The sequence below is a fragment of the Mesoplodon densirostris genome, chromosome 2 (assembly GCF_025265405.1).
Source record: "Mesoplodon densirostris isolate mMesDen1 chromosome 2, mMesDen1 primary haplotype, whole genome shotgun sequence".
In the NCBI taxonomy this organism is placed as follows: Eukaryota; Metazoa; Chordata; class Mammalia; order Artiodactyla; family Ziphiidae; genus Mesoplodon; species Mesoplodon densirostris.
The window spans coordinates 45,998,061-46,023,657 of record NC_082662.1 but is presented as its reverse complement, the minus strand read 5'-3'; the positions used below and the strand labels follow the sequence as shown (position 1 = coordinate 46,023,657).

General features: G+C 44.1%; 2 protein-coding genes across 2 annotated transcripts; both read left to right on the top strand.

The window, feature by feature from the left end:
- The first annotated feature begins 173 nt into the window (after nucleotides 1–173).
- MAGOH (mago homolog, exon junction complex subunit) lies at nucleotides 174–10,304 on the top strand. Its single transcript, XM_060083645.1, has 5 exons — nucleotides 174–355; nucleotides 3,141–3,199; nucleotides 4,359–4,469; nucleotides 8,843–8,925; nucleotides 10,069–10,304. The coding sequence occupies exons 1-5, from the start codon at nucleotides 268–270 to the stop codon at nucleotides 10,166–10,168; spliced, it is 441 nt and encodes a 146-aa protein (XP_059939628.1). The 5' UTR covers nucleotides 174–267; the 3' UTR covers nucleotides 10,169–10,304.
- A 1,523-nt stretch (nucleotides 10,305–11,827) lies between these two features.
- On the top strand, nucleotides 11,828–17,803 carry CZIB (CXXC motif containing zinc binding protein). The gene is given in 10 exon segments (XM_060089820.1): nucleotides 11,828–11,875; nucleotides 11,877–11,996; nucleotides 11,998–12,111; nucleotides 12,353–12,436; nucleotides 13,753–13,809; nucleotides 14,196–14,277; nucleotides 14,480–14,511; nucleotides 15,791–15,868; nucleotides 16,595–16,660; nucleotides 17,548–17,803. Coding segments are annotated over 10 exon segments (759 nt in total). The 3' UTR covers nucleotides 17,626–17,803.
- Nucleotides 17,804–25,597: the final 7,794 nt, after the last annotated feature.

Genomic DNA, 25,597 nt, shown 5'->3' with positions numbered 1-25,597 from the left:
AGGAGAAGGCAGGTCGACCAGCCTCAGGGCCTTCACGCCTCGGGCTGAGACCCCGCCTCCCGGCGAATGGAGGTTCGTTCGGCCGGGAGGGGCGCAGCCGCCTTGTCCCACCTCCAGGTGGACGTGGTAGGGAGGAGGTCTCTCCGGTACAGGCCGTGCCGTTGCCTGACGTCACTTCCGCGCGCCGCCGTAAACGTTAGTGTCGGGCGCGTACGGCGGCAGTGAGGTTCGCTATTAAAGTTTGGTCTTTGTTGCCTTTTGCCAGCTATGGAGAGTGATTTCTATCTGCGTTACTATGTGGGTCACAAGGGCAAATTCGGCCACGAATTCCTGGAGTTTGAGTTCCGGCCGGACGGTGAGAGAAGCCTCCCGCTCCCCGGGAGCGAGGACTAGACCTGGGGGCGGGCTAGTGGGGAGGCCGGGGGTCCGGAATGTACGAGGAACTGGAGGAGGAAGGGACAGATGGCTGTGAGGCGCTGATTTGGAAGGAACGATCCTATGTCCGCCCCACTGGTTCTTTCTGTATGTGTGCAGGGACTTCTGTTTAGTGACGTTTTTGACCGTAATGCTTCATTCAACAAACATTACTTGAGCGCCTATCTTGTGCCAGGTTCTGTTCCACATTCTGGGGTGCAGGAGTGAACGATGGACAGGCTTCCTCTTTCATGGAACTTGTATCCTCGTGCTGGGAGATCGTTTAAAAAAAAAAAAGATTCCAGATAGTGATGAGTGGTCAGAAAATAAAACAAAATGATGAAATAATTGCTGGTTGGCCGCTTTTAGAAAGGGTGGCCATTGGAGAACTCTCTGAAGAGCAGATGTTTGAAATGAGATCTAATTGCCAAGAAGGAGCCAGCCTTGTGAAGCTCAGGAAGAAGAGCATTCTAGGCAGAGGGAGAAGCAAGTGTCAAGGCCGTGGGGCAGAGATGAGCTAGGCATGTTTCAGGTGCCCAGTGTGGCTGAAGAGTACTGAACTCAGGAGAATAGTAGGAGATGATGTCGGATAAGTATGCAGGGTTCACACCATGTAGTCTTTATAGTTCATGGTAGAGTTTAGATTTTTTTCTAAGTGCAGCAGGAAGCAATTGGAAAGTTTCAAGCAGAGATATAATCTGTTCTTGAAAAAGTATTGTAACTATTAGGTGCAGAATGGGCAAGAATGGCAACTACTTAATGGGAGACGGTTACAGTTGTTAAGACAAAAAGGATGTTGGTTGGGACTAGAGTGATAGTAAAAGTAGAGGGAAGGATTTAGGATACTGTTGGAGGCAGAACCAAAAAGGACTTTGCCAATTGATAGGATTTGGGGCGTGGCCAGTATGGTGAAGGAAAAGGAGTCAAAGATGACAGAAAACTTCCACTAAATGGGGGCACAAAGATGAACTGACAAGCCCCAATTGTAGAGAAAGTTTTGTTAACAATAGCAAGACAGTGTATTGGGTGTTGTGGTAGAAAGAAACAGAAGATCCTGGGAGCAGAAAGAAGGCACCTAACCTATGCTGAAGGGTCAAAGAAGCCTTCCTGTATAAGATGACACGGGGAAGGGGAGTGTGAGTCTTTAGGAATGTGTAGGAGTTGGTTAGGCAGATGAGTCAAGAAGGCATTTTGGACAGCATTAACAGCAAGGAGGCTGAAAACCCAAAAAGTGCATAGGATGTTTCAGGCAGAAACCAAGACAGTTGACCCTGGAACAACAAAGGTTTGAACTGCATGGGTCCCCTTATATGCAAATTTTTTTCGATAGTAAATACTATGGTACTACATGATCCACAGTTGGTTGAATCTCGGGTAAGGAACCTTAGATACCAAGGAACCGCAGATGCAGAGGCCTGGATGACTTTTCAGTTATACTCGGATTTTCAACTGTGTAGAGGGTGGGCGCCCCTAACCCCCACGTTGTTTAAGGGTCAGCTGTAGTTTGATTAACTCCAGCTCTGTGAGAGAGGACTATTATAGGAGTGAGGCTGGAAAGGGGCTCAGCTTAACAGTAAGCCACGTTAAGGAATTTGGATTTTATCAAGAAGGCAGTGGGAAGCCATTGTCAGTATCAGAGTGTTAGAGTAACCTAATCAGAGCCACCTGTTACTATATCACTTTATCCACTGTATGGAGAATGACCTGAAAGGAGAGAGACTTTAGGCAGAGAGACAGTGCAGTGAGGCATCAATTAATTTCGCTCATTTTAGTGTGCCTTCTATAGGGAAATAATTACCTCCTCTATTTCCTTTATTTTCTCCTTCATATCTGCCATATATACCCAAATTAGCCTGTTAGATGCACATATGCACAAAGGGCCTTGTATACCAAATATGCTCAATAATAAATCCACAGCTTTTCCATCATAAGGATAGATGAGAGTTTTTCACAGTCACATGTTAATATATGTAAAAAGTATTTTACAGTTTTCAGAAGTTTTCACCACTCTTTTGAGCCTTAGAAGGCCCTGGGTGCAGGTGAGTTATCAATTACTCCTATTTTCAGCTGAGGACATTAACCTGCAGAGACCTGATTTGCCAGTCACAAAAGAGCCTGTTCTTTTATCACACCTGAGCTGGCTTTTGCAAGAATTGTAATTCATTGTCAGCTGTATTTTTGGCTAGGAGGCTATTTAATAGTGTCGACTGAAAAAAAAAAAAACCCCACAACCTAAAGATTGAGAATTGTGTTTTATTCGGCAGAAATACTGAGGACTTAAGCCTGGGAGACAGGCTCTCAGATAGCTTTGAGGGACTGTTCCAAAGAGGTTAGGGATGAGCCAGGATATATAGGAGTTTGTGCAAAACAAACAAACAAACAAAAACCCAAAGACAAAAAATAACAGGTAGTCAGAACATCAAAATATTACTATTAACTATTAATTAAAGAAATACCAGATAGCTCAAGTTAAAGAAGTTAGCACTTTCCTATGTAGAGGAAGATGCTTGGCTCCTTGAGATCATTTCTTTGATATGCACCTTAACTATCTAGGGCCAGTATCCTATTTCCCCCACCCTGAATCCCCTCAGGGTGCACCTGTGGGCAGGGAGCTGGGAGTGGTGTGGCTGGTGGCTTGATGGCGGCAACATCCTTTGTTTACTGATAAGGCAGGCTTTATTTATATGTTTTTATTATATATTGAATTTGTTTTTTGCCCCTCACAGGGAAATTGAGATACGCCAACAACAGCAATTACAAAAATGACGTCATGATCAGAAAAGAGGTAATGAATCCTCTGAGAGCCGTTTAGCCTTTTGTCCTGTTTTTGTTCTTTCTGTGAGTAGTATTGAAAGATAAAGAATAGGAAAGTATAGACACGTCTGTAGATAGCTTCTAAAGTTTTTCTCAAATCTTTTAGTTTATATTTTCTTTAACAATGCTGAATCGGTAACGGGAAATCATTTGAAGTCTTGCAAATCTTGGTTTGAACCCTGAATCTGCTACTTACTAACCTTGTGACCTTGGGCACACTCCTGGTTGAACTTGATAAGTTTCAGTTGCTTCATCTGCAAAAACAGAAAACCTACCCCCCCACTAACTTAGTGTTTGATATATTCCCTGGTACCTAGCACTCAATAGAGCTCTTTTAATTTGCATTTGAATGGGGGAAAGGGAGCATGGGAAAGCAGTTAACATCACTGAATGCATGTTAGATGCCAGGCATGACACTAGGTATTACATCTGTGATCTTACTTTTGTCAGCCTCTGTGATGGGTGGTATTATATACCCTTTACAGATAAGACAGTGAAGGCCCAGATATTAATTATGGGGCTTGTACAAAGTTAGCCCTCCTAGTAAGAGATTGAGCAGGAATTCAGACCTATGCCTGCCTTTGTCAAGTCCATGTGCTCCATTTTGGCATGATTTCTACCACACCATTAAGGTTTCATCAAAGTTATTCTTTCCTTTTAACCATTTTGTCACATTTGAAAATGTCTTAACAGTCAGTATATTCTCATGCTATTGTATTTAATTAGCAATCAGTATTATGCTTACCCACACATGTCAGCATCCTCACAATTTTTTTTAATGTGGACTAATATGTAAAATGTAAAAGACATATCTCTGCTCTTCAGAAGCATGTCATTTAGTTAAAATTAACCAGAGTTACTCACAGATCTTTTGATTGGGGCTCAAGTGTGAGTTTAGTAGGTAGGCAAGGAGTAGGTCCATATGAACAGGATGTACCAAGAAATAGAAACAACTAGTTGGGGTACTGAGGTGTAGCCATTGGGCACTTCTGATCCTGCCGGAATGTCTTCCCACTTACAGAGGTGCCAGAAATAAGTTTTCATGAGTAGTCTTTTATTTTTCATCGCTATCTGAGTCAGAATGCTGCTTAGCGATACAATTTAAATTCTGTTTTTTAACTTGCTTTCAGGCTTATGTACATAGAAGTGTGATGGAGGAACTGAAAAGAATAATTGATGACAGTGAAATTACCAAAGAGGATGATGCTCTGTGGCCTCCTCCTGACCGAGTGGGCCGGCAGGTAGGTGTTTCAGCAACTATCCACAGTGCAGAAATCTTACAAATAAGATGAGGTTTACTGCTCTGCATATGACACTGAATATACTTATGTATGTATGTGCGATATGGAGCCCTACACGGAGCAGGTTACCAGCACGTTGGTCTAAGGAAGCACTAATCCCACACAGAGGATTGGGGAGAGCAAGTGGTGCTGCTCACCACCCAGAGCCCAGCCCTGAATTTCCTCTTATGATCCCTCCCTTGCTTCTCAGAGCATTTGCTGCCCATATTATTTACTGAGTAACGACTATGGACAAAACGTTGTGAGGATACAAAGATAAATAAAACATAGTTATTTCAACAATCTAATGGAAAATCATGCAAGCAACTATATATCTGTTTAAATTCGTGGCTTAGATATTCTGAAAACATTGTGGCAATTAAAAAATAAAAGCCACTGTCATATTTGACTGAATTAATAGGAAAGGTTCTTCTTTCCACTTTAATGCTGCTTTCCTAATCCAGACTTCTAATTGATTTCATTGTTTCTTCTTTTGTCCTGTATAGCCCATTTTTTCCTTCCTGAAGCCAGAGTAATCTTTTAAAATGTAAATTTGTTTATTCCACTAATTTTAAACTCTCCAGTGGCTTCCCACTGCATTTAAAATAAAGTCCAAACTCCCACCTTACCTTCTACTATTCTCACCATCTCTCACTGTGTTCAGACCTCACCGGTCTTATTTCTGTTACTCAGATACACCTAGGTGGTTCTTAGTTTAGGACACTTTGCATTTCCTACATGCTGCCCGGAACATTCTATCCAAGACTGTCTTTATTATTGAGGTCTTCACATGTCACTTCCTCAGTGATGTCTTGCCTGTCCATCCAATCTAAAATGCCTTTCCCCACCACTTAAAAAAAAAAAAAATCTGGTTTTTGTCTTTGTAGCATTTATCTTTGTCTGAAATTGCCTTGTTTGATTTTCATTATGCATCCCTCTTCCTCCTCCACTGCAACAGATGTACACATACACATGCATACTCCTTCAGTACAAGGACTTTACCTATTTTTTTCCACTGCTATATCTCTAGTGACTGAAATAGTGCCAGTGTATAGTAAAAGCTCAATAATAATTATATTTATTAAATTAATATGAAAACTCGTATAAGCTTATTCTAATTAACCTCAGAATGATGGGCCAGCTCTTGAGGAAGAATGAAAAAAATCTCATCCTCAGTACTTACTCAAGTTAACTTTTTAATTAACATTCATGAGATCTTAGTAATACTATATATATGTATTTTGCTTTAGGATTGATAAAATTTTCAGCTCCATTAGCTCATTCAGCATTCACAATAGTCCTGTGAAGTGGACAAGGCATACTCCTATATACCAGCAACAACCTACTGGATAGTGTAATTAAAAACAAAATCCCATTCATAACAGCAACAAAAGCTATACAGAACTTGGAGTGAATTTAACAAGATATATAAAACTTACAGGAAAGGGCTTTATAGAAGGACATAAAAATATGTATCATTTTTATGGATGGGAAGACTCAATATTATATCGATTTTCACCAAAATAATTTATAAATTCATTCCAATTTAGATCAAAATCACAACAGGATTTTTCCTAAAACCTGATGGAGCCTCAAATTCATGGAAGATCAAAGGGGCAAGAGTAGCCAAGATAATTTTGAAGATTTCTTATAAAACTATAGTCATTTGTATGGTGACATTGCCTCAGGAATTGACCACTAAACCAATGGGACAGAATAGAGAACCCAGAAACATTAACCCATGAGTATACGGGAACTTGGAACAGTATATGACAGAGGTGGGCTTTCAAATTAGTAGAAAAAGGATGGACTGTTTAACAAAGTATACCAAGTTGATTGGCAATATATTTACAGAGTATTTTTTAATTAGACGATTTATAGAAATAAAGCAAAATTTTAAAACATAAAAGAAAATATAGACTATCTTATTTCCGGGTAGAGAAGTTTTTTAAACTCCTCAAGGAAAAAGGTTAGTAAATTTGGCTTCTTTAAATTTAGAACTTCTTTTTATCTAAAGATATCAAGATAAAATAGAAAGATAAGCCACAGGTTAGAGGAAGGTATTTGCAAAACATAACTGGCAAAGCATTTCAATCCAGAATATATAAAGAACTACAAATTAATAATAAAAAGGTGGGCTTCCCTAGTGGCGCAGTGGTTGAGAGTCCGCCTGCCGATGCAGGGGACACGGGTTCATGCCCCGGTCCGGGAAGATCCCATATGCCGTGGAGCGGCTGGGCCCGTGCACCATGGCTGCTGAGCCTGCGCGTCCGGAGCCTGTGCTCCGCAACGGGAGAGGCCACAACAGTGAGAGGCCCGCGTACCACAAAAAAAATAATAATAATAATAATAAAAAGGTAAACTAGTGGCAGAATCTGTAAAGGTTATGAATAGACAATTACAGAACTGGAAAAACAAGTGGGCAATAAATTTATGAAAACATTTACAGTTTTATTTGAAAAGTGAAAATGAGGACAACAGTGAAATACTATGTCAGACCCATTAGAATGGTCAAAAAAAAAAAAAAGCACCAAGTTTTAAAAAGGATATGAGAAAGAAAAGGGGGATTCATATATACTGGTGGAAAATTGGTACAACCATTTAGGGAACGATTTGTTAGTGTCTAGCAGAGCTGAAAATATGTTTACCTTCTAGGAATTTTCTAGAAAGATTTTCACATATATACACAAGATGCATAGAAGGATATCTTTGCCACATTGTTTATAGAAACAAAAACTGGGAACTTAAGTCTGCTTCAATAGGGAGATGAATATTCTAAAGCATTTAAAACTAATGGACTTGATCTACCTACAAAAACTTTGTTGGAAACAAAAAACAAAATAAATGAACAAGCCAAACAAAACCACATAGTCAGAGAAATCAGAGTAGTGGTTACCAGAGGGAAGGAGCTGGGGGAGGTGGGGAGGGGGTGTTGCAAAATGGGTAAAGGGGATCAACTGTATGGTGACAGATGGAAACTAAATTTTGGGTAGTGGGCACACTGTAGTATTTACAGAAATAGAAATATAATATTGTACACATGAAACTCTTAAACCAATTTTAACCCAATATGGGAATTCCCTGGTGGTCCAGTGGTTAGGACTCGTTGCTTTCACTGCCGTGGGCCCAGGTTCAATCCCTGGTCAGAGAACTAAGATCCCACAAGCTGCATGGTGTGGCCAAAAACAACAACAGCAACAAAAAAAACAATGTTAACTCCATAAAAAACAAATTAAACAAAAAAACCCTTGTTGAATGAAAAAAGCAAAAAGATATAGTATGATCATTTATGTAAAATTTTAAAAATATACTACCTAATATAAAACCATGATTGGAAAGAATACACCCCAACTTCTGGGGAGACAGGAAGGAGAACAGAGTGGGAGGTGGGTCTAAGCTCTAATATTTCTTAAAAAAGAAATCTGACACAGATATGATAAAATATTAACATTTTCAAATCTGAGTGTTAAGAAGTAGAGCTCAATAGATTGTAAGTTTGGGACTTCCCTGGTGGTCCAGTGGTAAAGAATCCTCCTTCCAGTGCAGGGCATGCGGGTTTGATCCCCAGTCGGGGGAACTAAGATCCCACATGCCGTAGGGCAGCTAACGCCACTATTAGAGAGAAGCCCACGTGCCTCAACGAAGGAAGAGCTTGAGCGCTGCAGCAACAGATCCTGCATGCCTCAATGAAGATCCTACATGCTGCAACTAAGACCCAATTCAGCCTAAATAAATAAATAAATAAATAAATATTTAAAAAATAGATTGTAAGTTCCACAAGGGCAGAGATGTTTCTTTGGTTTTGCTGATCTGTCCCATAGGCACCCCCCTCCAGTTCCCCACCCAATTGATTTTTTTTTTTTTTTAAGATTATAGTACTTGTTTCACTCTTTAGAAATTCAGACCCAAGGGCATACAGCTAGTAAGTGACAAAGCTGGGATCTGCTCAGGGTCTGGAATTCTTTTACTTGTCCCATGTTGCCCAGAAAAGTTACATTCTTGGTATTCGTAAAACAGATTTATACATGTTACTCCACATTGTTAACAATGAAAACTCCTATACAAAGCACGATGTAAATTCTTCTAAATGGTGGAGCCTCACACACACAACTTCCTCTTAGAGTATAAGCTACTCAAGGGCTAAACCAGTATTTATCTCATACCAGTTATTTATCTCTTTGTTTCCAGTGCCCAGTACAGTTTAGGGCTCAGATTGAACTGGTCTTGGTAATGTGGCCAACTGTATTATAGTTTGTGTGATTTGGCAGATGATGAACCCTTCTCCTCTGTGACTGATGAAAAATCCAATTCAGCTTGACATTTCATGTTTCTAGGAGCTTGAAATTGTCATTGGAGATGAACATATTTCTTTCACAACATCAAAAATTGGTTCCCTTATTGATGTCAATCAATCCAAGTAAGTATCCATGATCCTTATATCAAGATGTGTCTGTTTTAGAGCAGGCTGATATGAAACCCTTAACCAAATTGGGACCATTATGGTAAGATCTGGTACAAATGTAAGACAGAATTGGTCAGCTTTGTCCCCCTCAATAGAGAGACTCCAAATTATATATTTTCAAGGGCTTGCTCCTTTTGCTTTTGGTGTTTTAGTCAGTCATTGCTATAAGAGCTTCTCAGTGACACACACACAGAGTAATGCCATAAGAGCAGCCAAAGTGGGTAAGAATCTGGCCAGAACAGAAATGAAACACGAAAAAACAAGTGCTGGAAATAAACTGTAGAATCAATGAGTCTGAACACCTTCCTCAGTGTTGGCTATTCCGATAGCACATCTTAAAGCCTGACTTTAGTGAAACTTGAAATTATTCAGAATATAAATTTAAAAATTCATTTTGTCAGTAGGGTAAATTATAAAGTCGAGACATGAATCTACATGCCACAAAGAATCCTTAGAATTTGGCAACCTCTTTGGCTCTTGTGCTTTGAGGATTTGGGGTTAGATATGGCTCACTTTTAGTACATGTTAGGCATAACTGTCTTCCTGTGAACAGTCTTGTTCTTACCCAGTTATGCTGTAGTAATCTTCAGCCTCTTGGTCCTGCTTAGTACTACTTCTTAAAAAATAAGTTTTCCTAATTCTGAAAGTAATACATGCTCATTGTTGAAAATACAGGAAATACAGAAAAGTAGAAAGGTGAAAATAGCCTGTAAACTTATCAATTAGATAACCATTAATCTTAAAGTATTTCTTGTCTTTTTCCTGTGCTTTAAAAAATATATATAGTCTTTTAACGCACAAAAAATGTAATTGAGATCAACAGTCTGTTACTTTAATCATGATTTTTTCCCACTTAATGTAAGCATTTCCTCATTAAGAAGAAACCTTAACATTTTAAATTACCTCATAATATTACATTTTAATATATAGCATATAGGCTTTTTCTTCTTTTTGGACACTGGGTTGTTTTTAAAGTTTTAATTCTGTAAATACCTCTATGAGGAATATCCTGGTACCTAAATAATCTGGGTTAGTAAATGGTATTTTTTTGCTGAGTTTTCTCAGCTTTTTAAACATTTTTTTCTTCTTGCATTTTAGGGATCCAGAAGGCTTACGAGTATTTTATTATCTTGTCCAGGACCTGAAGTGTTTGGTCTTCAGTCTTATTGGATTACACTTCAAGATTAAGCCAATCTAGATTGAATATTGGTGTGGACACAAGGGGGGTGGGAGTGCCGCTTCTAATTACCATTATCAAGACATTTTTGTGTATATCAGGGCAGTATTTTTTTTATAAACTATAAATGATTGTCTTAAATAAATACGTAACAAAATGCAATTTTTATTATTTTATAAAGACCCGAACATGTGCACTCTTCTCAATTACTTTTTAACACTAACATCCTATGTGAAGTATTGCCAAAAATCTAATCAACTCTATACATATACCTACCAGTTTACAGGAAGTAAAAGAATAGAGAAACATGCTAAAAAATACAGTGGAAATCCAGTCAATATCCTTGTCCTGGGAAACTCTAGGACAAGAGATCTGATTTCTGCAAAAAATAAGCTGCAAACATAAAATAAATGGAGATGGAGTGAGAACCTATATATTAAAGGAGATTTGAGAGACACAATACAACATTTGAACCCTATTTGGATCATGATTCAGGAAATGTAAAATTGACATCATTAAGGAAATTTGAACACGATATTTGGTATTAATGAAGTTAATTTTTTAGATGTGAAGTAGTATTGTGGTTGGTATTTTGGGTTTTGTTTTTTTCATCCAGCTTAATAACTGAGGTTGGGGTTTTTTAAATCACCTTTATAGATATATCTGAAGCTACTTCAGTATGGGGGGAAATATTTGGTTTAATACATTATAAGGGGTAAAGTGCCTGGTCTCAGAAAATTTTTCCAATAATTCATTTTAAAATCAGAATACCAGCGGCCATTAAGAAGCAACCTAGTTGTAGATAGTGTGGGGATTTGTTCAGCAGGTAAATCTGTAGGAACTTTTTCTTGCTGCTAAATTGCATGGCTTCCTTAATGAGGCAAATTGCTGACTGAACAGACAGTGGGCGCTGAAAGGAACTAGGTCTTGATAAATCTCATTTGACTGAGGGGAGGTGATTAGGCTGAGCTCAACATCCCTCAAGACAGGCCAACTTGGGACAGGTCCCAAGTCTGGTGACTCCTAGGCAAGTGTTCCTCCACAACACACACACACACTCTACTTTGCCTCCTTCAAAGATTACAGGGCAGCAAGTTAGGTGCAGATCTGGGACCTGAGATGTCAGGCTTCCTGGCTATAGTGCACCCTCTGCTACAGAAGGGTACCTGGCAATCAGGTAAATTCGTGGCAAAGTAGACATCCGAAAGAGTCACTCTAAATTTTAAAGAAACTAGACCTCAGGAAGCTGTAAAAGCCTCAAACAGGCTTTTGCTTACAATGCTCACAGCTTCTGTATGGTCTCAGCTGTGCCCTGCAAAAGAGCACAGGTTCAGTAAATGTGTGATAGAAAATAAACCAGGAATTCAGAGAAGAGCCAGCTGAAAGGGTGTGTCCAGTCTTGGCGACCACAATGAGGACATGTACACGAGCCAACCCTCTGAAAGGTCCCCTGGGGGAAGGAGGAAGGAACAGTTTAAAGATGAAAAAGGTCCCATCTCTCAAACCTACGAAGCCGGCCCTGGGCTGGGTGAACGGACGTGACCTAAGAAGCCTCCAAGGGCAGGCAGGGACCAAGCGCGAGGTTGGGTGAGGGAAGGCAGAGTCTGAAGGGCAGGAAGCGGACCCCGCAGAGGTTTCGGGCAGGACTGTCTTGTTTGCTGCGGTATCCCTCAGACTAGCATGGCGTTCAGTAAATATCTGGAATTACCGATTGCTGGAGGCAGCCTTCCGCGGGTCTGAGCACCGGCTAGTTGCGGACTCAGCCTACCTCCACAGGATCACTTTGCCTAGGAGGAAAAGCCAGGTGTGCGGGTGTAGCCCCGGCGCGCTGAGACCCGCCCCGCGCCTCCGCGCCCCGCCCCGCCCAGAGCCGCAGCGAGGGTGCGCAAGCGGAGCCCGCCGTTTACGACGGGCCGGAAAGCAGTGGCCGCAGCCAGCGCCAGCTGAGCCGTGTCGCTATGGGGGTAAGCGGAGGCGAGCTGCCGCCGGGGCAGAGGCCGGGAGGTGGCGAGAACCTGGGAGGCAGGAGCTCGCGCCAGGAGGGAAGGAGGGGAGTGGGCTCACGCTGAGAAGGAGGCGGGAGGCACAGCTCGTGCCGGGAGAGGAGGAGAGGGGCGGGGTTGGGCAGGGGCTAGGCGCAGGGCTGTCGGGGCGCTGTTGACGCCGTTGCCCTGGCGCTCCTCCTCCTTGTGCTCCTTCTCTCAGAAAATTGCGCTGCAGCTCAAAGCCACGCTGGAGAATGTCACCAACCTCCGGCCAGTGGGCGAGGACTTCCGGTGGTACCTGAAGGTAAGGCTCTGGTGGGGGTGCCAGGGCCGGGGCCGCGTAAAGGTTTCCCACCCTGATCTCAGTGGTGAACGGGAGCTTTCTCTCCGGCTAGATGAGAAATGCTTATTAAATGTTCTCTTTTCTTCTGGGTAGAATTTTATGTTTGCTTTTTTAAGTTTATTGGTCAATTCTTTTTAAAAATTTATTTATTTATTTATTTATTGGCTGCGTTGGGTCTTCGTTGCAGTGCTCAGGCTTCTCATTGCGGTGGCTTCTCTTGTTGCAGAGCACGGGCTCTAGGCGTGTGGGCTCAGTAGCTGTGGCTCGCGGGCTCTAGAGCGCATGCTCAGTAGTTGTGGCGTACGGGCTTAGTTGCTCCGTGGCGTGTGGGATCTTCCCGGACCAGGGCTCGAACCCGTTTTCCCTGCATTGGCAGGAGGATTCTTAACCACTGCGCCACCAGGGAAGCCCTACTGGTTAATTCTTAATTGGCAGTATCTTGAAATATCTTTTGTAATTTTTCCTCCGTAACTTATTTCATGGTATGTAAACAAACACTAAACGAAAGGCTACTTGAAGGGATCTTGTGATTATTCAGTAAGAATAATTTCACCTTCTCTTTTGTTGATTAGGTTTTATTTACTGTGAAATCGTTTAATTTTGTGCATGGCTCCATTCTTAATTCCCCATCCTGTATTGGTAAATCTGGTACTCTAGTGGGATGGTATACAGAGGTCCTCTTCTTAACTGAGCAGTTTGAGGCCCTTTACTCTCCCAGATACCGGAGCTTCTGATCTGTTTTCCTTTTAGTCTAAATCCCAGAATCCTTCAGTACCTGGCAAAAGCCCTATCTTTGAGGAAGCTTTCTGCCCACCTTTATTTCCAAATACTTTGAAGCCCGAGTGCCAGGGCTTATTTGAGGAGTTGATGTTTCCTGGCTTCAAAAAGCAGAGTCTAGAGAAGGAGACAAAGAAGGAGTAGCAAGAGTGATAAATACTTTTACCAGGAACCTACAGGGCCTGTAAGGACACACAGGAAGCTCCTAACTCAACGGGGATGGGGGGACTTTGAAGCCATTTCTGTACTACTTGAGCCTTGAATCCCTAGCCAGACTGGGGACTCCTTAGAGGAGGATGAGCAAGCCAGCACGAGAAACACTTTGCCCAGAGAGAAGTCTGGTTATGTCCTTAGTGGGGCTGGTCATAAGGATGAAGTAAGATTGCTGAATTGCTGACAAGATGATGAGCCTGCCCACCTCACACTGTTCTTACCCTTCCCTCAGCATCTGCCCAACTGAGCCAACTTCTTTACTAATACTCTTTTTCCCCCTCCCCAAGATGAAATGTGGCAACTGTGGTGAGATTTCAGAGAAGTGGCAGTACATTCGGCTGATGGTAACTGCTCCCCCCACCACTATACCCATATACAGACACACACAGGCCTCTGGGCAGGGATATGTGGCCCTCACCTCCCCGGTCTTTGGGCCCCACTTTTTGTGGTTTGGGAGGGCAGGCAGAGTGTGATCAACTGGGAACAATGGGCTTTGGGATGTGAGGCAGAGTTCAGAATCAAGGGGAAGTCCTTTCCTCACTCTCAAGAAGCCTCCCCAGGATTCTTGTCCTAGCAAGTTGCTCACCCTGTCTGGGTCTTGGTAGATATAGATGGTGTGTATTTAAATATTGTTATAATATTAATTGATAATACGTGATAGGACTGGGTCTCCTGGGGACCCTTACATCTGACTGATCTGTGACTAGAGGTTCTGTTTACTGCTTGCCAGGACAACGTGGCACTGAAGGGAGGCCGTGGCAGTGCCTCCATGGTCCAGAAGTGCAAGCTGTGTTCAAGGGAAAACTCCATTGGTAGGTAGGCCATGGATATTGACCTCTGCCAGGCTGGCCCACGGCTTTGTGGTACGAGACCGAAAGCATGCTCATGTGGGTGGACCCAGGCCTGAGGTATCCAAGCTTCTGCCGTAGACTCTTGCCCAGAGCCACATCTGGGTACCTGGGTGGGGCCGGGATATGGACTTAAGTCGACTTTGTCTTCTCTTTTACATTTCAGAGATTTTGAGCAGCACCATCAAACCTTACAATGTAAGTTTCCTGCTGCAGTGGCAGGCATGGTGGGATTAGATCCAAGCCAGGAACTAGGAGGCCTGGGTTCTCGAGTTATATCTGCACCAGAGTGACCCACCATGGAACTGAGTGACTTCATGTGCTTATTTGTTCGTTCATTCACTCAGTCATTCATTCACTGTCAGTCATCTATTCACCTTACCCTGACCGAGTGCTCGGTAGGAAAAAGACTCATAACTAGGCTATTGTACTGCCTTCTTATAAGTGTTGGGCTGTGGGAGCTTAGGGGACCTCTGACCCAACCTGGCCACTCAGTTTCCATCACTGGGAACACTTGCCTTGTCTACATCTTGGAGGGCTAGTGAGCCTTCTCTGAATCCATGGATGAGACAGTGCATCCATCCTTGATATTTGATTTTATTAGGTATTTATACGTTACTGCATTAACAGATTAGTCCAAAGGTGAGGGAGGGAGTGTATGCTTTGGGTCTGTGTCTTCATCCATTCCTTATTTGGTATTTTTGAAAAATGTCTGATTTATGCTAAAATCTCAGCTTTGTCCTGAAGTTAAAGGGAAAAATCACATAAGGACTTGCACTCAAGTAAATCATAATCTAGTGGAAGAGACAGACCAGCAAACAAAAACCAATCCAGGGCCAGGCACATGGTTGGTGTGCAGGAAGCATTTCTACAGTAAATGACAGAATAAGAATGAATGTGTGGGTGTGTCCTTGGGGTCTGTGGGCCCAGGAGTCAGGGAGGCATGAATTTCCTGGCTGTACCACCCCTTCAGTGTGCCTCCTCCACATGCATATCCCACTTCAAAGGCTTTAAGTCAGCCCCTGCCTTGACAGCATGGCGGATGGTTAGCAAAAGGCCACAGCAAAGTGTACTGGGGCCTTTTGGATGACCTGGAAACCTTATAGCTTAACATTCTTCTTCACAGTTTTTATTTTGATAATTTTATCTACCATTCATTGAGCATAGTGTCGGGTCCTATACTGGGCAATTTACACCTACTTCAGGTTCTCACAATAAACCTGTAGTGGTTTCCTCAGCTCCAGCTGACAATCTTAGGCCCAGAGGAGAAGAGAGGCAGAACTGTGTCTGAGCTCACATCCAGGCACCCTGACCCCAGAGTCCACATCCAAGAAGATCTCGTGGCAAGCAGGTGTCAAGGCAGTCTTCTTCCAGAACGGGATGAGTTGCCCCTGAGTCCCATTCTGGGCTCTCAGGGGCTGTGGAGTCATCCTGAAGGCACAGTTGGACCTACCTCCTCAACACACTTCCTTTCTAGGCCGAAGACAACGAGAAGTTCAAGACGATAGTGGAGTTTGAGTGCCGAGGACTTGAACCAGTCGATTTCCAGCCCCAGGTGCATGTCTTCCTGGGGAACCTGTATCTTTGGGGAGGGCATATAGGAAATGACAGTAGAACTGTGCTTCCTACAGAGACCGTGGACTAGGAATTCTCATTTCTAAGAGTAACAGTTATTATTTATTAAGCATCTAATGTATGTTGGGCATCAGGCTTGTCACTTTTAATGTTACCTCACTTCACAGTAACCCTGTGAAGTTATACATCCTATTTTTCAGATGAGAAAAGAACTTCAGAGATTTTGCCACTTGCCCAGTGTGATGCAGTTAGTAAGCAGTGGAGCTGTAATTTGAACCCACATCTATCCAACTCCAGAGCCAGTGCTCAGGCCACTTTATTTGTGTAGCATTTTCACCTCACAACCCTGTGAGGTAGGCAGAAGAGAGAGTATTGTCATCCCCGTTTCATAAGTAAGAAAACTGAGGTCCAGAGAGGGACGTGACACACCAGGGTGTTTCAGAAAATCAAGGGTAATGGAAGGGTTTACCCCACACCTCCTGCCTTCTGGGGCCAGGGCTCTAATTTGGAGAAACCACTCTAGTCCCAGGGCAGCTGCCAGGGCATGGAAGCTCAGTAGTTATTCCAGAACAGTAGCCCACACTGTATTTCTGGTCTTCCCATGCCAGAGGTGTTGTGAGAAAGGCCAGTTCCCTGACCAGGCCCCATAGGCCAGACCAGTGCCTCCTTTCCCCCAGGTAAACTGCTGCCTTCCTGTCACCTGCAGGCCGGGTTTGCTGCTGAGGGTCTGGAATCCGGGACAGTCTTCAGTGACATTAATCTGCAGGAAAAGGTACGGGACTTGGGGGCCTTGCGGGGAGCTCTAGGGCACCTGGCGGGAATAACCCTTTTGGTGAACAAGGCTCTTCAGTGGGAAGCCGACTCCACACTTTTCGTGCTTTTTGTTGATGATTTTGGTGTTTACGATAGCCCCAGGTGTAGTGCTGAAGCGCTGCCTAGTGTTCACACGCAGGAAAGCTGGGTGTGCCTTACAGAGAAAATACGTGTTAGACAAGCTTGTTCAGGTGTGAGATACAGCACAGTTGGCTGTGAGTTCAGTATTAGTGAATCAGCCATATACATATACATATATATATATATATATATATATATGTTAAATAAGGTGTTTTTAAACAGAATCAGATGCTCCCAGGAACCTAACCCTGTATTTCCCCTGGGAGCAGTGATTCCGTACTCACTAACACAGTGTTTGTGGGGACTTTGTAGAACGTAACTACTGTGAATACCAAGAATCAACTGGACATGTTACTGCCTTGCAGATAAGGAAGGCTTGTGGTCAGGCCTCAGAGGAATAGTTTGCATAGCACCTAGTAACAGTAACTGGACTTACTGAGCTCTCATATGTGCCTGGCCCTAGGCTAAATACTTTTACATGTGTTAACTCTTGAGTCTTTCAACATTCAGTGTAAAATCTACTGCTGTCCTCTTTTTTTTAAATAGAGGACAGAACCAAGGCTCAGAGAAGTTAGTGACTTGCCCCAAATCACAAAGCTAGAAGAGTAGGAATTCAGGCCTGAGCAGTCTGGCTCTGTCCTGGGGCTGACATGTTCCTGAAGATCTGAGCCGGAGCCTCAGCTGGGCCTTTTAAGTCCTAGTCCTCCACTCCCCATGCTGTCCAGGCTGCCTCGTGAGGCCGACACTGCCATTTTTTTCCCACAGGACTGGACTGACTATGACGAAAAGGCTCGGGAGTCTGTGGGAATCTACGAGGTCACCCACCAGTTTGTGAAGTCCTGAACCCTCTTCCTGCACACTTGCCTCTAAGAACTGAGAAGGGACGACGTGCCCCAGGCAGCACAGCGCAGAGGCTGGTGCCCTCGCGTCTCGTCTCCTGGCAGCCGTCCAGGCCCTCACAGCCTGCGTGCTGGGCTGTCCCAGCTTCCCGAGCCCCACCAATAAAGCCCCGTTTGTGCTACACTGGTGGATGAACCACCACTCTGCTCCCTCTACTCCCCTTCATGGTGGAGGGCTTTGATGGCTTCTTGGCACCTTCCCACAGTACAGAACCTTAGCCGGATCCAATTTGCAAAACAGGAACACAGAGCTCTTAAGGGCTCTCAAGCTCTTGGGGAGAGCATAGGCCACCCCAGGGGACCAGAAGTGTCAAACGCATTGGTACAGAGGGCAGCGGAGCCTGCGGAATGATGTCATGAGCCAAAACGTCACACTGACCACCTTGGCTCTTGGGTAAACCCAGGCAACTCTGTTCACTGGTGTCACTGCATATTCCAGGCCCAGAAGGGACTTTGGAGGTCAGCAGTTCCATCCTGGCACGAATCATCTCTCTACAATCCCTGCCAGATGGTCCTCAGGTCTTTGCTCACTTGCTGTGATGGGGCAATCCCTCCCACCAAGGGAACCCCTATGAAAGTTCTTCCTTATGCTGAGTCAGCCTCTACGCTTCCTTTAGCTCCTCTTGATGGTCCTGGTTTGTCCCCTTTGTGGTCACACTTCTGTGTTCTTCTGCCCCTGGACAGCCCTGTGGAGGTGTGAAGACAACAGTCCCGGCCTCTGTGTCTCGTGGGCCTGGTTCCCAGGGTCTAAAGATCCTCTTACAGTGGATAGAGTTGTTCAGTGAACAGTTCAGTCACGAGGGCAAGCTCACGTCTTCATGCCGGTGACTCCACCATTCGGAAAAACCTGTCACGAGGGACCTTACTCCTCTCCAGTGTTCTGCTGGAGCCTGGAATTCTTTGCAAGAATTACTACCTTCATTTTCTGAGTGGTCCTCTGGGAAAGAGTCTGCCCACTCCAAGGCTGGTTGTGGAGCTCAAGGAAGGGGATCCTCAGAGGCAGGTAAAGCTGGCCATGGCCAAGGGTGGGGAAGAGATGCCTGCCCTGTCCCCTCTCCAGTCTGGCAGCTGTCACGTGTCTTCTAGGTCCCCCGTGTTCCCAGCCCCTGGGCCTGTGCCTTCTGCACCTGACACAGCAGGGCTTCTTTGGCCTCCCTCGGCCAGCAGCTCCAGCAGCCCCCACCGACTAGAACGGTCCATTGCCTGGCCTGAAAGCAAACAAGGGAGCGTTGGGCTGGATAAACAGGCTTTCTGGGTTTTAGTCTCCGTCCTAGCCAGTATGTGTTATAAAGGCAAGCACTAAAAGGATCTCAAGGTTTTCCTTATATTGTAAATTATTTTCTCATCTTGTAGGGAGTAGAGGAACCCAAATAATCAGTAACAGATGGAAAATAGATGATGTCAATAGATGCAGAAGAAGTATTCGGTGAAATTCAGCAACAGACCATAGACACGCTTGTCAAACTAGGAGCAGAAAGGAACTACCCTTACCTCACAAAGGATAGCTACAGGAAACCCGGAGCAAATGAAATGTTTGAAGTATTCCATTCACGACTGGGGTGAGATGAGGATATCCTGGATCACTCACTGTCCCTACACCGCCCCTGCCGCAGCACTTAGACTGAAAAGAAAGTAAGGTACAAGACTAAAAAGGAAGCAATAACTCACGTTTCACAGATTTTGATTTTCCACTTAGCGAATCCAAAAGCATTATCAGGTGCTGGATTTAAGATCAATATACAGAAATCGAATGCATTTCAGTACACTGGCAACTTGTAAAACACAATTCAAGAGAAAATACCATTTACAATAGGAACAGCAACCAAAAAAATACCCCCAAAGGTAACTGGGAATTAAATCTATCAAAGATGTTTCATGACTGATAAATTGGTCAAAATGGCAGAGTAGAAAGACCCTTAGCTCACCTCCCCTCACGAGCACACAAAGATCACAACTGTTTGTAGAACAACCGTCAATGAAAAATATGGGAACCTCCTGGAAAAGGTCTACAACTAAAGATACAAAGAAGGAACCACACGAGATGGGTAGGAGAGGCAGGCTTATGATACAGTCAAGTCCTGTACCCCCAGCTGGATGACCCACAAATGAGGGTAATTACATTGCAGAGGATCTTCCCACAGGAGTTCCTGTACTGGGAAGAAGAGCCCACAGAGCAATTGGCCTTGAAGGCCAGAGGGGCTTGGTTTCAGGAGTCCCACAAAACGGGGGAAAGAAGAAACTTAAAGGGCACACAAAACCTCACATGCTCTGGGACCCAGGGCAAAAGCACTAATTTGATAGAAGCCTGGGCCAGACCTACCTGCTGGTCTTGGGAGAGTCTCCTGGCGGGGGGTGGGGGGCGGTGGGGGGCGACTGTGGCTCCGCTGGGGACATAGACACTGGTGGGAGCCACTCTTGGGAGCTGCTTCTACCGCTTGGCCCCTGGCGCTGGTGGGCACCACTGTGGGTCCTGTCCTCTGGCTCATTAGCACCAAGACCTGGCCCCATACAACAGCCTCTAGGCACCGGGGCTGGGACGCCCCAGGCCAAGCAACTAACTGGGTGGGGACACAGTCCCTCCTGTCAGCACACAAGCTAAAGACCTCATGAGCCCAGAGCCACCTCTGGACATTGCCCTGTCCACCAGAGGGCCCAGGGCCCAGCTCCACCCACCAGTGGGTAGGCACCAGTCCCAGAACCCCCTGGGCCCCAACCCTGCCCTCCATGAAGTCTGCTCTAACCTTTGGACCAGCCTCACCCACAAGGCGACAGACACCAGAGGGAAGAAATCCACAATCCCACAGCCTGCTGACCCAGTCGGCCCACAGCAGGCTGCCCTGGGACCAGCTGGGCCCTGGCCGTGCCCACTAGCAGGCCAACAAAGCTTTGGGACACCCCACACTCCACCCATGTCAGGAATCTCCCTTCCCCCACCCCAGAAGTGATACAACACCAGCTCTGGGATCCTGGGGCCCTGCAAACATACTCCAGAACCCAGCTCTGCCTGCCAGTAGTCTGACACTAACCTCAGGACCTGGCTTCGCCCACCAGTGGGCAGACTACAATCCTGGAGTCTTCTGGATCATGGCTCCACCCACTAGTGAGCCAGTACTAGCCCCAGGGCCGCCTGGGGTTGTGCGGTCAGCTGCCTCGCGACAGCCCTGCCAACCAACAGCCAGCAGCCTCTGCGTAAGGTGGGGCCTGGCAACCAACTGGACTGGGGGCTACCCAAGCCTACCAGACTGCCCACATAGCCTGCCAAACAGAAAGACCCATGCAGCCCTCATAGGGGGAAACGCTAGAGCATATAGCTTGGGGACAAGAGGGGAGTGGGGTGCTGGGACACAAAGGACGTCTATAGAAGGACACTTCTCCAAGGTCAGGAAACAACTAACCTACCCGATACATAAAAATACAAACAGCAATTTAAGCAAAGTAAGGCAACAGAAGAACATGTTCCAGATGAAGGACCAAGGTAAAAGCTAAGAAGAAGAACTAAGTGAAGTGGAGAGCACCAATCTACCCAAGAAAGAGTTCAGGATAGTCATCATAAATATGATCAAAGAACTCGGGAGAAGAATGGATGCACAGAGCAAAAGTTAGAAGTTTTTAACAAAGAGTTAGAAAATATAAAGAACCAAACAGAGACGAAAAATACAATAACTGAAATGAAACATACACCAGGGGGAATCAAAAGTAGACCAAATGATGCAGAGGAACAGATCAGTGAGCTGGAAGACAGGGTAGTGGAAATCACTGATGCTAAAAGGAAAAAGAAAACAGAATGAAAAGAAATGAGGACAGGTTTAAGAGACCTCTGGGACAACATCAAGCATACTAACATTCACATTATAGGAGTCCCAGAAGGAGAAGACAGACAGAAAGGGGGCAGAGAACACATTTGAAGAGATAATAGCTGAAAACTTCCCTAATCTGGGAAAGGAAACAGTCATCCAAGTCCAGGAAGCACAGAGAGTCCCATACAGGATTAACCCAAAGAGGAACAACCAAGACACACTGTAATTAAAATGGCAAAAATTAAAGATAAAGAGAGACTATTAAAAGCAGAAAGGGGAAAGCAAAAAGAAAGGAATAACATACATGGGAATTCCCATAAGTCTATCAGCTGACTTTTCAGCAGAAACTCTGCAAGCCAGAAGGGTGCAACATGATACATTTGAAGTGTTGAAAGGGAAAAACCCTGCAACCAAGAATACTGTACCCAGCAAGGCTCTCATTCAGATTTTACGGAGAGATCAAAAGCAAAAGTTCAGAACCACCAAACCAGCTTTACAAGAAATGTCATAGGAACTCTAAGTGAAAAAGAGAAGGCCACGAATAGAAACATGAAAATTATGAAAGGAAAAAGCTCACCAGTAAAGGCAAATATACTATAAAGGTAGGAAATCATCCACACACAAAGCCAGTAGGCAGGTTAAAAGAAAAAAGTGGTAAAATCATCTATAACCACAATAAGTAGTTAAGGGATACACAAAACAATTAGATGTAAAATATGATGTCAAAGACAGTCATCGTGATAGGAGGAGAGTACAAATGCAGGGGTGTTAAAATTCATTTGAAATTAAGAGATCAGCAACTAAAAACGATCACGTATACATAAAGATTGCTATGTATAAACCTCATGGTAACCACAAACCAAAAATCTATAACAGATACACACAAAAAAAAGAACAAGGAAAAAAATGAAATTTTGCCGTTTGCAACAACATGGATGGACTTGGGTATTGTGCTTAGTGAAGTAAGTCAAAGAGAGAAAGACAAGTACTGTATGATATCACTTATATGAGGAATTTAAAAAATAAAACAAACTAGTGAATGTAACAAAAAAGAAATACAGATTCACAGATATAGAAAACAAACTGATTGGTTACCAGCGGGGAGAGGGAAAGAGGGAGGGACAAGATAGGGGTAGGGGATTAAGATGTACAAACTAGTATGTATAAAATAAGCTACAAGGACGTATCATACAGCACAGGGAATATAGCCACAATCTAGTAATGGAGACAGTTGCAGAAACTGAAAAGCACTGCGATAAAGGTTAGATTGTCAGGATGCTCTGGGCATACACAGGAGGGGCACCAACTAACTCAGCCTCAGAGGGGTGGGGTGAGAGGAGGTGCAGTCTATCTGAAACCTGAAGGTTGAGCAGAAGATAGCTGAAAGGGTGGAGAGGGGCTTATGCTCCAAGCAGAGGCAACTTCCTCAGGGTAAGCTGTTAAGAGAGGTGGGGCTGAAAAGATGAGCAGGGCCAGCTCCATCAAGGCTACAACTGTCACACTGAGGAGTATGGACTGTTTTCCAGGTTAATGGAAAACCACTGAGGAATTTTAAGCAGGGATATGATCAGACTTGTACATGAAAAAAATCACTGGCTACAGTGAGGAGAATGGACTGGAGGGAATGAGTGGAGTCTAGAGGCAGGAGGAGGGCCAGTTAGGAGGGGAGAAATAGGCTCCGCCTCTTGACAGGAGGCGCTACAAAGTCACCTTGCAAAGGTGCGGGTGCCGGGAGGGAACAATGCAGTCTCCAGAAATAACACATTATGTGTCAGCCCCCTCGCTGGCCAAAACAGAAGCCAAAGCTGGGAGTAGCGGAATATGGAGGAAGGGATGGCGCATTCTTCCGGGGAGACCCCATGAGCGTGGCTTCATGGGAGGGGACATTTGAGCTGGGCTAAAAAGAACAAGGACCAATTTGGCAGAGGATGTGCTGGAGCCAAGGGCATTCTGAGGATGGAGGATGGCATTTGCAAGGTACAGAGTCACAGTAAAGCTCAGACATGTCTGAGACCAATGGGAGGCTTAGTGTGGCTGAAGCATGAGGCATGAGGAGGGCTGGTAAGAAGTGAGGGGCTGCTAACGTGAATTTTTTTTGGTTCCTGCCCAACAACTTGGTATTGCACAAACAGTATGATATCAATAAAGGAAAAAAGAAAAAGAAAGAAACATTTTCTTAAACCCCACCATCCTAGCTCCCTAACAGAAGTGTGTTTATTTTCCCCTGTTCTCTTTCAGGGCCTATCTACACACACACATGTTTTTATATGGCTATAATCCTAGCAGCATTAAGATTATATTTAACTGTTTTCCACTTAATATCATAAATACCAAATGTGATTCTGCGTATTCAGTGGCCCTGTCTTCTTTGCAATGGAAGACTCCCAGAAAGAAGATATACTTGTAACCAATTCCGCTCAAGCAGTCCCCCGAGCTCTATTCTCTGCTGGAGGCTCCCTTCATCTCTTTGTTTATCAAGCCCCAGTTGTGTCTCCTGAAACACCCTGAACTCTCTCCCTTTCAGCACCTACCCCACTGTCTCATGTCCACCTCCTCCAATCCTAGCTCCCATTCCTTTTTTGTCAGTTATTCTGTCACATGAAGATAATTGGATAGGTGTCACTAGAGTTGGAAAATATGTTCGAGGTGGTCTAATTTAAAACATAAGCTAATAAAACCCACAATGAGATACCACTTCACACTCACCAGAATGGCTATAATCCAAATAGATGAAAACAAGTGCTGGTGAGGATGTGGAGAAGCTGGAACATTCACATTCTGCTGGTGGGAATGTAAAATGGTGCAACCGCTTTGGAGAATATCCTGTCAGTTTCTTAAATGATTAAACACAGAGTTACTACATGACCCGGCAATTCCACTCCTAGGTAAATACCCCAGAGAAATGAAAACATACGTCAACACGAAGACTTATACACAAATGTTCATAGCAGCATTATTCATAATAGCTAAAAAGTGGAAAAAACCCAATTGACTATCAACTGATCGATGAATAAATAAAATGTGATCCATCTATATACTGGAATAGTATTCAGCAATAAAAAGAAGTACTGACAGGTTCTGAAACATGGATAAATCTTGAAAACATTATGCTAAGCAAAAGGCCACATATTATATGATTCCATTTATATGAAATGTCCAGAATAGAAAAATCTATAGAGACAGAAAGTAGATTATGGTTTTGTCTAGGATTTGGGGGAAGTTAAGGGGTTGAGGGAAAAGGGGAGTGACTGTTAATCGGTACAGCCTTTCTACTGGAGATGAAAATGTTCTAAAATTGATTGTAGTGATGGTTGTACAACTCTGTGAATATGCTAAAAATGACAGAATGATATACTTTAAATAAGTGAAATGCACGGTATGGGAAGTATAGCTCCTAATAAAGCTGTCTTTTAAAAAATATAACGTACATAGTATCCACAAAACTCACTCTGGGGATCCTGGAGGCACCTCAAAGAGTAGCAGATAACTTCCAGAGAGGCTGGTGTGACTGTGGATCTGGAGATGTGCCATACTTGTTCAGGAGTCATGGAAAAGAGCCACCAGGACAGAGCTTGCTGGCTTCCCAAAGCACCGTGGGAAACTCCACATGGGAGCTGCTTTAGGGTCAGGAGCAACAGGTATTAATTTAACAAAACTCATCCTCCTGAGTTGGGAGGCCAGCTGATTTAAGATCTAATTACCGGAAGCCTAGACAAACAAATACAGGAAAAAAAGCACTGGACAAGGAATCAAGAGAGCTGGTCCTAATCCTACATGTTATCAAGCTCCCCCAACCTGTCCATCTTTTGTATGGAAAATGGGGATAACTTCTGTCTATTTCAGAGCTGAGGGGATCAAATCGGCTGATGCTTTACAAATAGTTGAGTTCTGTACAAATGTGCAAGACCTGTGTGTGAGCTCTAACTGGATTGAGACTTAATAACTGTTTTTGCCATCCTAGCTACCTCGTAGAACCCTTCATAGCATGAATCCAAGATCAGAAGGAGGGGTGGAGGAAGTTGTAAATAGGAATGCCGAACACTGGGACAGGCCGGCAGTTCCCCTTAAGGGACTGCTCACACCCAAGATGTACTATCCAAGGGTACATCCACCTGAACA